Consider the following 12,337-nt stretch of genomic DNA (forward strand, 5'->3'; position numbering starts at 1 on the left):
GGCATGCAGGAGGCTCTGGGGCAAGGGGGAGAAGTGAGGGCACAGCAGGCTCAAGGTGGGGGAGGGTAGGGCCACGGGTTAAGCAATGAGCACCTCACCCCCACCCAGGCACATTGGAAAGTTGGTGCCAGTAGCTCCAGCCCTGGAGTCAGTGCCTGTACAAGGAGCTGCATATTAACTTCTGAAGAGCCATGTGTGGCTCCAGAGCCACAGGTTTGGCCACTCTTGAGTTAATCCTTCTTCAGACTGTTTTGATAGTGGTTAATTCTTTCTGGTTGGGAATTTGAAAGACCATACTAAATTCCTATAATCAGAACTCTTTGCTACATGAGTGAAAACAAGTAGCCAGTACGGTTCAGATACTTACTTTACAAGTCTGTTAAAGTAAGTTGCTATGAACCAAACACTAGTGAGGCACCACTTTGCAAGTGGATTATAAAGCTAGTTGTGAGACAGCAGACTTGGGTACCAAGGTTCTTAGGGTCTGTGCTTGGTCCTAGGAGGAAAGTATGGCCTACTGCTAAGAACAGTGGGTATAGATAGACTGAGTGGATGAGACCTGTGTTCTATTCCCAGTTCTGCTGGAAGTAACCTTTTACAACATGTTACCTCATTTGAAAAATTAGGGGAAATAATACTGTTGTACTTCCTAGAATATAGGTGTGAAACCTTGGTCAATAAGGGCTATGGGTACTACTGAAAGAAGTAAGACCAGAGCTGCTTCATGTTTTTCTCTGTCTCACTTTCAGTGAGGATTTCAGTTCTGCTGTGCATTCCCTGAGGGATGCAGAAGCAGCCCTATCAATTGGCCTACTAATCTGACAGCAACCCTGACCTGGAATCTAGAAGGGATGGCTCAGTTGTTTATCTATCTATCAGGAGTACTTAAACTCTAGAACTATAGCCTAAAATTCTGACATAGAGAACTCAACCTGTTCCTGTAGTTCCATTACTCCCAGGGGAATTCTGCACATAACTAATGAGCTGTGCATATTTTTAATTTTTTGCGCAGAAAAAAGCTTCTGCCAGTAAGTTGCTGCAGTTCTGCCTTTTGCTCATCAGAAGGTGCTATGGCACTAGAACAGAGCAGCAGCTTCTGGCCAGCTAGGAAAGAGAGAGAGTCTGCCTTCTTCACAGGCCAGGTCAGGAGACGGGAAGACAGACAGCATTGGGCTGTTGGGGGTGGGCCTCAGACAGGGGCTCATAAGGGCTAGTGGGGGAGGACAGACTGGGGTAGGGGCTGAACTGGAGTGGAGGTGCAGGGCCACAGATACACATAGGGACAGGAGGGCTAAAAACACATGGGGGTGCAGGGACACCTGGAGTCGGGCAGATGTACCTGTCTGAATGGGAGAGGCTGGGGTCAGCCAGGGTCTGCATGGGGGAAGCTCCCTAACAATCCTTCTCTGCCCCTGCCCCCCCCCCCCATACCCAACAAGTTCTCACCCAGGCTCCTTCCTAGCAATTACTTGCCTCTCCCTCAGCTCCTCCGTTACCCCAACTCCCCCAAACCTTTGCACTGCTTTTGAGGGATGCAGGAAATACAGTTCTGTATTGTAATTTAAATGAATTACTCAATTCTGTATTAATGTCTAGTAAGGAATCTGTTTATCAAAAAACATTTCCTTAATCATTTTTGTTGTCTGTATTGTTGGACATACTTGCTGACAGGTATTTTGAAATAAATGTAGTTAATTGAAACTGTCAAAATAACACAATATAATCACACCAAACAAAATGTGCAGAATTTGAAAATACTGTGTGCAGAAGAATTCCCCCAGGAGTATTCCATGCGTGGAAGGGGAGTGGTGAGACCTAAAAGGAATGTTTTTTAATTATCTGATAGTTTACCCTTTTATTACAGATAACAAAATAATGAACAATCAAGATGCCATAGAAAAGGCTGTCAGTAGAGGCCAATGTCTGTATAAGATATCAAGTTACACCAGCTACCCAATGCATGACTTCTACAGGTAACAAATTTATAAACAGTTGTAGGTTATGAAAGGTAAGCATCCCTCTAGCATATAAGTGATTAAATAGAAAGCTGTCTAGTGTAAATGATGAACCAACTTAGATCTATTTTCTAGAGTCCGCAAGTTAAGTACTCAGATGTAACATAAAAATGATTGGTTTTTGATTAAGAATATTACTTCTACAAGGAGGTTGGTATTTTTATGTGCGTAACATTGCCAATTACAGATGTGCCTGTAACCACCTGTCCATTTTCAAATCATGCCTAATGTGCTACATTTTACTTTAGGTGTCACACTTGTAACACCACAGATCGTAACGCCATATGTGTGAACTGCATTAAGAAGTGCCATCAAGGACATGATGTAGAATTTATTAGACACGATAGGTATGTTAACAAGAACGAATACTTTGGCTGAGTAGTTTTACCATTCAAACTTAAAGCAAGTTTAATTCTCCTACTGAAGATAATTTTTTTCTTCTAGGTTTTTCTGTGACTGTGGTGCTGGAACACTGTCTAATCCCTGTACGCTAGCTGGAGAGCCTACACATGATACAGATACACTATATGACTCTGCTCCACCTATAGAATCTAATACATTGCAGCACAACTAAATTCCTTTCAGGAAAAAAAAAAAAAAAGTCCTGCCATTCTAATATCATAACTGTTAAACTTTTTTTTTTGGAGGAAATTATACTTGCCCATTTCTGCAGAAAGAGACTGTATTAAAAATGGATGTGTAAGGTGTTGACACTATGGAGCTCAACCTACCAAAAAGAAAGTGGCAATATGTTGACTCAGGATAACAGAACTGGGCGTTTTAGCATTACTGTGTAAACAAAGACTCTTGAAGGGACAGAAGTGAAGAAAATAAGCTGCAATTTTGTACAGATACCAACTTCTGAAAAGCTGGTGTTTTTACAAGTAGCATTGAAATGCAGTCCAATTTGCAGTAGTACTATTCTGTAGACAAGCAGCATTCCTTGTTGCTGCTGTTATGGACATGGGTACCAATTGCTTTTGTAACATGGTAAAATGTGAGCTAGCACTTCTGCATTTCTTTTGATTTTTTTTAACATTTACTCAGATTGAAAAATATGATTTTAAATGCTTTACTCATGTAGTTTGTTTTTAATTTCAAGCAAAAAATCTTATTGTACTTGAATGTGTCCTGTTTTGTTAGCACACCTAGACTTGCTGTAACTGTACTCATGTCCCAGTATGTACGTTCTTTCTATGAAAGAGAAAACACTAATCTTAAATTATATCCAGCAATTTTTCTGGTATCCTTTGAAAAAAAAAGTTAAAATCTCCTTCCCTGCCCCAGCAATAGTCTGTCCTCAAATCACCCTAACAAAAAGCAAGTGTTTTAATGAGACTTCCTAGCATAAATAATGCACTGTAAAACAAAGTACCCCTGTATCTAAGTTTTGTGAATGGAAGTTTTACTATGTTTTAAAGTACACATTAGAAAGTCTCCTCAAAACAAGCTTGTATTTTACTCTGTTCATAGTTTTTTTTTGAACAGTCTGGACATTACCTATATCAACAGGAAATCACAGCAATTTCCTGCTATAATGAAGCTGAGACAAGTATATATACAGCTCATTACAGTTTCATAGCTTTTTCCATTTATGTGTATTGGTGACAGTGGGTAATCAACAGCCTGAAAGTGTATGCATGTACCATAACATCTAGACTTAATATATTGTGGAGTATTCAATAACCATTATGTAGAGGGTAGGTAAGAATTAAAAGGGTTTAATTTCCTAGGAAAGAAAATGGAAAAAATGGTCATTTTTAAAAAATAAAGTTTATTAGATCAAAATGTTGTCTGCATATCATCTTTGTGAGAAAACCACCACTCTGACACTTGTTACTGTATCTTACAGATTATTGATTACAGTCATCAGTTTAGGAACAGCTTTATCTCCTGCTGCATTCTCTGCCACCAGGCAAAGGTGCCTAAAGGGGGGGAAAAAAAGTCCACATTGCTAAGTAACATTTATGTTTAGTAAAAGAGGTCTAGTAAGTTCTTCACTAAGTAATGTTTTCTAGGTAAATCAGTCTCCACCTTTAAGGATGGATCAGGAGTTTTTTCTGGCAGGCAGTTAATCAAAATAAGGGGCTAACCCTCCTTTGCCTTCAGTTTTACCACTTAACTTAGTCTATATTTGAAGAATGGTTTTTTAATGTCTAAGAATATATTTTATTAGGCTCTTTTATTCAGACCCTTGATGGGTTTCATATGAATTTATAAAGGATAGTCTTATGATTTTAAACATTACTGTTTCTCTGAAGTTATGTAACACCTAAGAATTGCCAAGGCATTACAAGATAAGTGAACCATGAGAAAATGTCTAGCTCCCCCTAGGAGCCAAGAGGAAAACCCCTCCTCCCCCTTCTGTTGTGCTCTAGCATAGCCACTTACCCAAAACTCAGGTGCTGTGCGACATAGGGAGGGGTTTTTTTTAAAATAAATTCAGGAAATAACTTACCTGAACAGTCTCAGTGAAACTGTAATTTTCTCAAAGTCCCGTGCTTTTCTGTGACCTTTCTGAATAACTTCCTCTGGAATATTAGCAAGCCTTGCTGCATTGAAACCATAGCTTTTAGGACAAGCTCCTCTAATGAATTTATAGAGGAATGTAATAGTTTCCTGGCTTGGATCTTCACTCTCATTTTCAACCATACATGCCTAAAAAAAATCATCATAAAAGCAGTTTATCCAATACTTTTAGATTAATGTACATAGAACATCTTTCTTTCAGGACACCTTTTTGATTACAGGTAGAAAACTGAGGCTCTGTGCACCCTGTGGAACACAACCTACCAATAAAAACCCCACTTCCCAAAGTGATGCAAATAGCTTTCCTTGAAGTTCAACAGTTTGTACATACCATATGGCCCAGTCGCACAGCAGCACTGTGTGAATAGTCTTCTACTAATGAATAATAGTGTGTGGAAAAAAGTGTGCGACACTTTATATTTTCTGCAAGTTCTTTAACAACTGCACCTGCTATAGCTGTACCATCAAAAGTAGCTGTGCCTCTACCTGCAAGAGAAGAAGATAATCCTTCACACATCCAAAGTGGAACTAACTTGTGTTAGCAAAACAGGAGTTCAATCCTGCATTTAAAGAGATAACTTAAAGCCAGATTCAAGTTACTGTACATGTTATTGAAACAGAGTCCCCTAAATTACTAACAGCTTGTCTACTCAGGGAAGTTAGCGCAAAACAACTACGGTGGAATTTATAGCACAACCTCTCTTGGAAACTTATTCTAGAATTTATCTATCCTTATCCTTAAGTTATATATTCAGAAAAATCCTTCTAAATCTCTCTCATTGCAGAATAAGCCCACTACTACTTGTCCTTCCTTCAGTGGACATGTAGAACAGTTGATCACTGTCCTCTTAACATAGCTGAAGACTTATCAGGTCCCTCAGTCATCTTTTCTCAAGACTAAGCAAGCTGAGTTTCCTAACCTCCTCTCATACACCAAGTTTTCTAAACTTTTCATCATTTGTTTCTGTCTTCTGGATTCCAGCTGACGCCTCACTAGTATGGAGTACAGAGGGAGAATTACCTCACGTCTTCAATATAACACACTCCTATTAATGAACTCCAGAATATTAGCCTCCCCCCCCCCCCACAGTTGACTCATTCAGTTTGTGATCCATATTAACCCCAAAATCCTTCTCAGCTGTACTTTCACATAGCCAGTTATTTCCCATTTTGTAATTGAACATTTGAGTTTTCCTTCCTAACTGTAGTGCTTTGCATATGTCTTTAAGGAATTTTACCTTGCTGATTTCATACCAATTCTCTAAATTGTCAAAATCAATTAACTCTGTGCTCCAAAGTGCTAGCAACGCTTCCCACGTTGGTGTCATCTGCACATTTCATAAGCATACTCTTCTCTCAAAAGTCATTAATGAAAATACAGAATTAATACTCAACCCAGGACTGACCCCTGTGGGTCTTCACTAGATACATCCTCCCAGTTTGACAGCAAACCATTAACACTGAATACAGCCTTTCAACCAAAGAAGCGTACCCTCTATGATAATTCAATCTAGTCACATTTCCCTAGAGTTCTTACTACAATCAAGATATCATGTCTACAGCTTCCCCACCTGTAATGCTGTCAAAGGAAATTAGATTGGTTTGGCATGCTTTGTTCTTGACAAATCCATGCTGGCTATTCCTTATAATCTATTACCCTCTAGGTGCTTACAAATTATTTTATAATTAGTTCCAGTAGCTTTTTAGATATCAAAGTCAGTCTGACTGCTCTATAATTTCCCAGGTTCTCTTTGTTCCCTTTCTTAAAAGATATAAAGATCTTTGCCCTTTTCCAGGCTCTGGGACCTCACTTGTCCTCTAGGCGTTCTTAAAGAAAAGTGCTAAGGGTTCCAAGATTGCTTCAGCTAGTTCCTCAAAGTACCACCTATGATGAATATCACCAGGCTCTCCTGAATTGAATACATCTAATTTATCTGAATACTCTAACCTGATCTTTATATATTTTGGCTTATGTTTCTTCCCCACTGTTAATACTAATTGTGTTGAGTATGTGGTCACCATTAACCTTTTTCATGAAGGCAGACAAAATAGACTTAAAGAAATCAATCTTTATGTCAAGTTATTAGCTCTTCCCCTCTAAGGAGAGGACCTAAGTTTTCCTTCATCTTTCTCTAATTCCCGATGTATTATTACCATCTCAGATTTGCAACCAATTCTTCCCTTGCTGGTCAGAATCAAGTCTAAAATGGCTATCCTCCCCATTATTTCCTCCACTTTCTGGAACAAAATGTCCTCAATTTCCAATAAGTTCTTGAAATGTGTGTGCTGCTATATTCATTTTGCAATAGATGTAGTTAAAGTCCCCCATAAATACCAAGTCTTGTGTTTTGGATATTTGTTCAAGACTAGGAGGAAGAGGCATTTCTAGATTTGGTTGTCTAGAGTAGACCCCTACCATGATATTATCCATTTTTTTAACCCCCCGTCAGACTTAACTGGTCTATTCTCATCCCTTTCTGGATCTCAAAACAAGTGATATGTATTCTTGATAAATAATGCACCACCACCTCTTTTTTCCCCCCATCTGGATTCCTGAACAAGCTTATGCCCTTCTATACCAATATTCCAGTCATGAGATTTATCCACAAAGTCTGATGTCAACTAATTTAACTTATGTACTAATACTTCCAGTTTTCCCTGTTTATTCCCCATGCTTATTAAAAGAGCTTGAATACCTAGTTCATCCACAAGCACAAGGGAATGCTCTGTTGCATGCCGGAGTATGCTGGAAGTCTCACTCAGCTCAACAAAAAACGTACTCTCCCCTAAAAAGGACAAAAACAAAGCTTCATTCAAAGGGTATAGAAGTTTTGCAAAGGCAGGCACGTACAGCATACAGTTCAACAATAGAACATTTATTAGCTTGCTGGAAGTTTGTTTAGTCTGTGACCAGAGCTTTAGCAAGAAAATCTCCCTGGGAAAAAGCGGAGCTTAAAAAAAAACAACATTCAAACTATCAGGTAGGGGAACAAACATAACTGAGTTTTTTAGTATTACTAGTTTTCAACCCTGTTTGTACACTAATCCTAATGCAAAAAAGCCAGCAGGAAAAAAATCAAAGTTTTCTCTGGTAGAAGAATAACTGGTGAAATAGTGACAAAAACCAATAAGTTGAGAAAATGATGGGGATGGGGATATTAGACTGTTAAATGTTGTTACAAACACCTATTTAAGTCAATTTACTAACATTTTTGGAAAATAAAGCTTTTGTTACAGATTTCAATTTAAGACAATAAAATTCAAACGTCCCAAAGATTCTCAAGTAAGAGAAAACTAGGCTTGAAATTTCTGCTATTTCTACAAACACAATACAAGCAGAAGTAACATATTTCAAATCTTTACGTATCACAAAATGCAAGGCCCTTTTCTCAGTGGGACTCACACCTGAGTAGAATTCTGAACTGACAAAACACAAAGTTCCATACATGCAAGACAGCAGACTTTGCAGCAGTTATTTTTAAATGATCAAATTAAACCAGATATGAACTTAACTTTCCCCAGCTAGAGAGAAATCCCAAAATGTATTTAATTTAACCAGTAACTTTTCTCAGGTTTCAGTAAAACTTTGAGAAGGAGGAAGTTTTTGGAGACAGAGCAGAATTATCCTGAGGAATTTTGAACACTTGGTGCTTCTTTCAAGTATCTCTTCAGTCCTATCAATTTTCCTTCCACCAACTGCCATAAAGCTGTTCTCTCTCCTGCTACTGAAATGTTTAAATGATGCTGATGTTGACAGTCACATTTCCCAACCAAGCTCTCATGCAATATTCAATATTGCTTCTCAAGACGACTACTGTATGTATTAATTCCATCTGTATATGTGGTATTCTAAGATGTGTGGCAGATTGAGGGACCAGTATTAAATGCCATGATTTCTCTAGACCACATCTTTATACAGATGGAAGACATTTTTGCAAGAACTTTTCATTAACAGAAATAAATATGGAACATTCTAGAGCTAAAAATCCAGCCCGAGAGAGAGAGAGAGTGTGTGTGTAAAATATAGCAAGCCCCCGACCCCTAGCAAATGGAGCAGAGCCTCCTGCCTCAACCAAGCTTCACAATCATTATTGGTGAGTCCAGTATTAAAATGTTTAAAATTATTTAAAACTTATACTGTGTATGTAAATAATGTCTTGTCTGGTAAAAAAAAAAAATTCCCTGAAAACTAAGCCCCCCTATTTACATTAATTCCTATGGGGAAATTGAATTTGCTTAATAGTTTCGCTTAAAGTTGCATTTTTCAAGAACATAACTAGGTCATTAAGTGAGGAGTTACTGTATATGCTTATGAATCCATAAGTCCTCATGTCTCCACCTCTGTCCTACAGTCAGCTTCCATGCAATCAACCTCTTCTATACTGGCTTCCTTCTTTCCCTAAATAGATGGCTAAGATAAAATATTCCAAGAAATTTATGAGCTCTACTTTTCTACATTCTCTGAGTGATGTGGACTCAGGGTTCTTGATGCATTTTGACATCAGCCACACTCTTTTGGATATTTGAGAGACAGATGATGTTCCTATAACAGAGCCTTACACCACAAAAGTCTAAGTAGTACCTGACTTTCTCTGTTCCAAAGTACTTGGAAAAGGGTATTCTAAGGAGACCTGCCATCAGCTGTTTAACTTCCAGAAAGCTACCTCAAAATTTGTCTCCCAATGGGGAATCCAATTTCAAGGGTAATCAAGAGAGTTATCCTGGTCTCCCATTGGACATAATAGACAAGCATGTGGAATACCCAGACACAGCTGAGGTCCTGTTTCCACCCTGAAAGCCACACCTGAGGGTTCACTTTCCCCCACAAGACAGGTAAGTGAAGAACTGCAACTGGCTACCCCCTTTAATACAGGATGACATACACAGTTTCAGCCTCAAGACTTGATCCACTGGCAAGAGATCAGAATTGTACTCAAATGTCTAGAAAACCACCCAGTGAATTATTTGAATCTACTCAAGTACTTTTACATTTGTACAATTTTAGGAACTCACCTGACATAATTTTGTCTGAGGCACCTAGTCTTGTAAATACTCTGTCAATAGGAGTAAGCCTGCAAGCTTCAGCAGGTACATAGCATCCCAACTGAGCCATTACTGCCAAAAGGCCAGCCTGCAGAACAAAAAAAAAAAAAAAAAAAAAAAAAAGCATACTACTGTCCAACTTTTCTCCTTCCACATGTTTCACTTGGTAATTTAGTTCCACAGCAAGAACAAAGGAATCAAAGTATATCTTCCCCTACTCTTGGGCCCATACCAGCTAGGACTAGAAGTAGGACTGAACCTAGCTAATAATTGGACAGATATCTTTGAAAAAACTAAAGACTGCAGGAATTGGTGTTGGCAATTCAGTACTCCCTCCCACACATAACTCCAAAGTTCATATTGAATCAATATTCCATTATGCCAACAGAGGTAGTGTGTTATGAAAACCACCCTCTATCCAATGAAATGAAATCTTGAGCCCACCTGCATTTATTAAAAGAACCTCTGCCACTTCCTGAGAACAAGAGTATGTGTCTTGTTTCTCTGACTAAATTCTTATTGGTAGGTTACATCCTTCTTACGTAAATACTTGCTGTATTTTCAACCACAGAGTATTTTTCACTTTACAGCCCAAACTGCTGATGTGTTACTGTGGGCTGTCAAGCTGTGACTACACTCCAACCTTGAGATTTCAATAGTGCATTTAATAACTCCTTGATGTAATGTTCTTTAGTGCCCTGGACAAAACATGTTTTAAGTAACCATATTTCATAGTCACCTGTCTCATTAGTGTAGATTTGCCACCCATGTTTGGGCCAGTTACTAAAACACAGTAGGCTTCACTATTGTCGTCTTCATCTTCATTCTTGGAACCTATCACAATATCATTAGGAATAAAATCATCCCCCAAAAATGTTTTTGTAATGCATGGATGGCGTGAACCTTTAAGCTCCAAGAAGGGTGGCGTATTCTGTTCTGGCAGTAGAATTACAGGTCGGCAGAATGGTCCATCACCACCTTGACTATAGTTAGTGAGGCACATCAAGACATCTACAAAAGTTAGAAAGATTCCAATTAATTGTAATTATCTCCCATTCCTGGATTTTTCATTGTTCATACACACACAAAAAAAAGTTAATCTTCTCATAACTGTTGTTCTTTGAGATGTGTTGCTCATATTGATTCCAATCAGGTGTGCGTGCCCAGTCATTTGGGAGAAATGTGCAGTGACACCCAAAGACAGATAGGAGAGGGATAGCTCAAGGGCTTGAGCATTGGCCTGCTAAACCCAGGGTTGTGAGTTAAATCCTTGAGGGGGCCATTTAGGGATTTGAGGCAAAAATCTGGGGATTGGACTAGATGATCTCCTGAGGTCCCCTCCAACCCTGATATTCTACGATTCTAAGTGCAGTAGGTATTCCAGGATAAGCAATATGGGTGCCTGCAGTGGGGGTGTGCAGTTCTGCGTGCACCAGATTGTGAATCTTTTCCACTTGGCCAGGTATACAGTCCTGGGGGAAGGTTTTCTGCTACCAAGCTAGACCCTCCTAACCTGCTTGGAGCACATGAGTTCCATGGGGTTTAGCCATGAAGCTTCCAAGCCATGAAGGTCGGGCTGGTGAAGGCAACCGTGGTCCTGGGTAATCAGGTCTAGGATCGGGGCAATGCAATAAGGGTGTCCACCAACAGCTCCAGTAGCGTGGTACCAGTGTTGGCGAGGCCACGCTGGCACCACCAGTCTGACCGTCTTATCTCTGCAGCTCTTGAGCAGGACCTTGTGGAGGAGTGGGAACATGTACAGCAGATGTTCCATCCAGGGGAGGAGAAATGCATCCGCAAGAGAGCTTAGACTGTGATTCCAGAAGGAGCAGAATCACGGACATTTCCAGGTGCCTTGCATGGCAAAGAGGTCGATCTGGGAAAACTTCTCACCTCTGGAAAAAACTCTTATCACATCCAGACAGATGGACCACTCGTGGTTGTGGAAGGGTCTGCTGAGGTAGTCTGCCAGCTCGTTCTGGGAACCTGGGAGGTAGGATGCTTCCAGGTGAATGGAGTGTGCTATGCAGAACTCCTACAGCTTGAGGACTTCCAGACATAGGAGATTGGAACTGGCTCCACCCTGCTTATTTATGTAAAACATTGCAGTTGTGTTGTCCGTCATGACTCCCATGCACTGCCCTTGCAGAAGAGCTTGGAAGGTTTGGCATGTTCAATCAGACCGCCCTCAACTCCTTGATGTTGATATGGGGTGAGAGCTTGTCTTGAGACCAGAGGGCCTGTGTTTGAAGGCACCCAGGTGTGTGCCCCACCCCAGCGCTGATCGTCCACTACTAGAGACAGAGGGCTGTGGGAAGGGAATTCCCTCGCACACCTCCTGCAGGTTGAGCCATCAGCCAAGGGACTCTAGGGCTTGCACCAGAAGGGTGACCACTGAGTCCAGGCTGTCACGCCAGGCTAACAGTAGGTAGGTGCTAGCCAAGCTTCGAGAGATCTGAGCTGCAGCCTGGCCTGGTGTACGTGCATGCCACGATGTGGCCGACTAGCTTCAGGCAATCCCTTGTTGCGATAGTAGGGTACCATCTGAGGCCTTGTATGATGTCCGTCATGGCTTGGAAACAAGCCTCCAACAGGAACGCCCTGGTCTGGCCAGAGTCCAACACCCCACCTATGAACTCTATCCTTTGGAGTTGGTAACAGAGTCCACTTGTTCTTGTTGAGGAGACCCAGCCTGTCGAAGGTGTCCCTCACGAAGCGGACCTGAGCTTCCACTTGGTCCCTGGACTGCC

General features: G+C 40.5%; 2 protein-coding genes across 12 annotated transcripts in view; one reads left to right on the forward strand and one right to left on the reverse strand.

Moving 5' to 3' along the window:
• Positions 1-3,803, forward strand: part of FBXO11 (F-box protein 11) — a 183,798-nt gene extending 179,995 nt beyond the window's left edge. For 8 of the 11 annotated variants that reach the window (XM_032772050.2, XM_032772046.2, XM_032772047.2 and 5 more), the window contains 3 exons: positions 1,865-1,973; positions 2,264-2,362; positions 2,460-3,803. In XM_032772050.2, coding sequence (XP_032627941.1) covers positions 1,865-1,973; positions 2,264-2,362; positions 2,460-2,589 — 338 coding nt within the window. In that variant the 3' untranslated portion in view covers positions 2,590-3,803. Of the gene's footprint in view, positions 1-1,864; positions 1,974-2,263; positions 2,363-2,441 lie in introns of all 11 variants that reach the window. The other 3 variants (XM_032772049.2, XM_075064417.1, XM_075064415.1) reach the window with 2 other exon arrangements.
• Positions 3,770-12,337, reverse strand: part of MSH6 (mutS homolog 6) — a 29,211-nt gene continuing 20,643 nt past the window's right edge. The window contains exons 5-10 of the mRNA XM_032772044.2: positions 10,327-10,598; positions 9,558-9,675; positions 7,241-7,330; positions 4,876-5,030; positions 4,474-4,673; positions 3,770-3,940 (exon numbers count right to left, since the gene is read on the reverse strand). Coding sequence (XP_032627935.1) covers positions 3,862-3,940; positions 4,474-4,673; positions 4,876-5,030; positions 7,241-7,330; positions 9,558-9,675; positions 10,327-10,598 — 914 coding nt within the window. The 3' untranslated portion in view covers positions 3,770-3,861. The remainder of the gene's footprint in view (positions 3,941-4,473; positions 4,674-4,875; positions 5,031-7,240; positions 7,331-9,557; positions 9,676-10,326; positions 10,599-12,337) is intronic.

The sequence above is a fragment of the Chelonoidis abingdonii genome, chromosome 3 (assembly GCF_003597395.2).
Source record: "Chelonoidis abingdonii isolate Lonesome George chromosome 3, CheloAbing_2.0, whole genome shotgun sequence".
NCBI lineage: Eukaryota > Metazoa > Chordata > Testudines > Testudinidae > Chelonoidis > Chelonoidis abingdonii.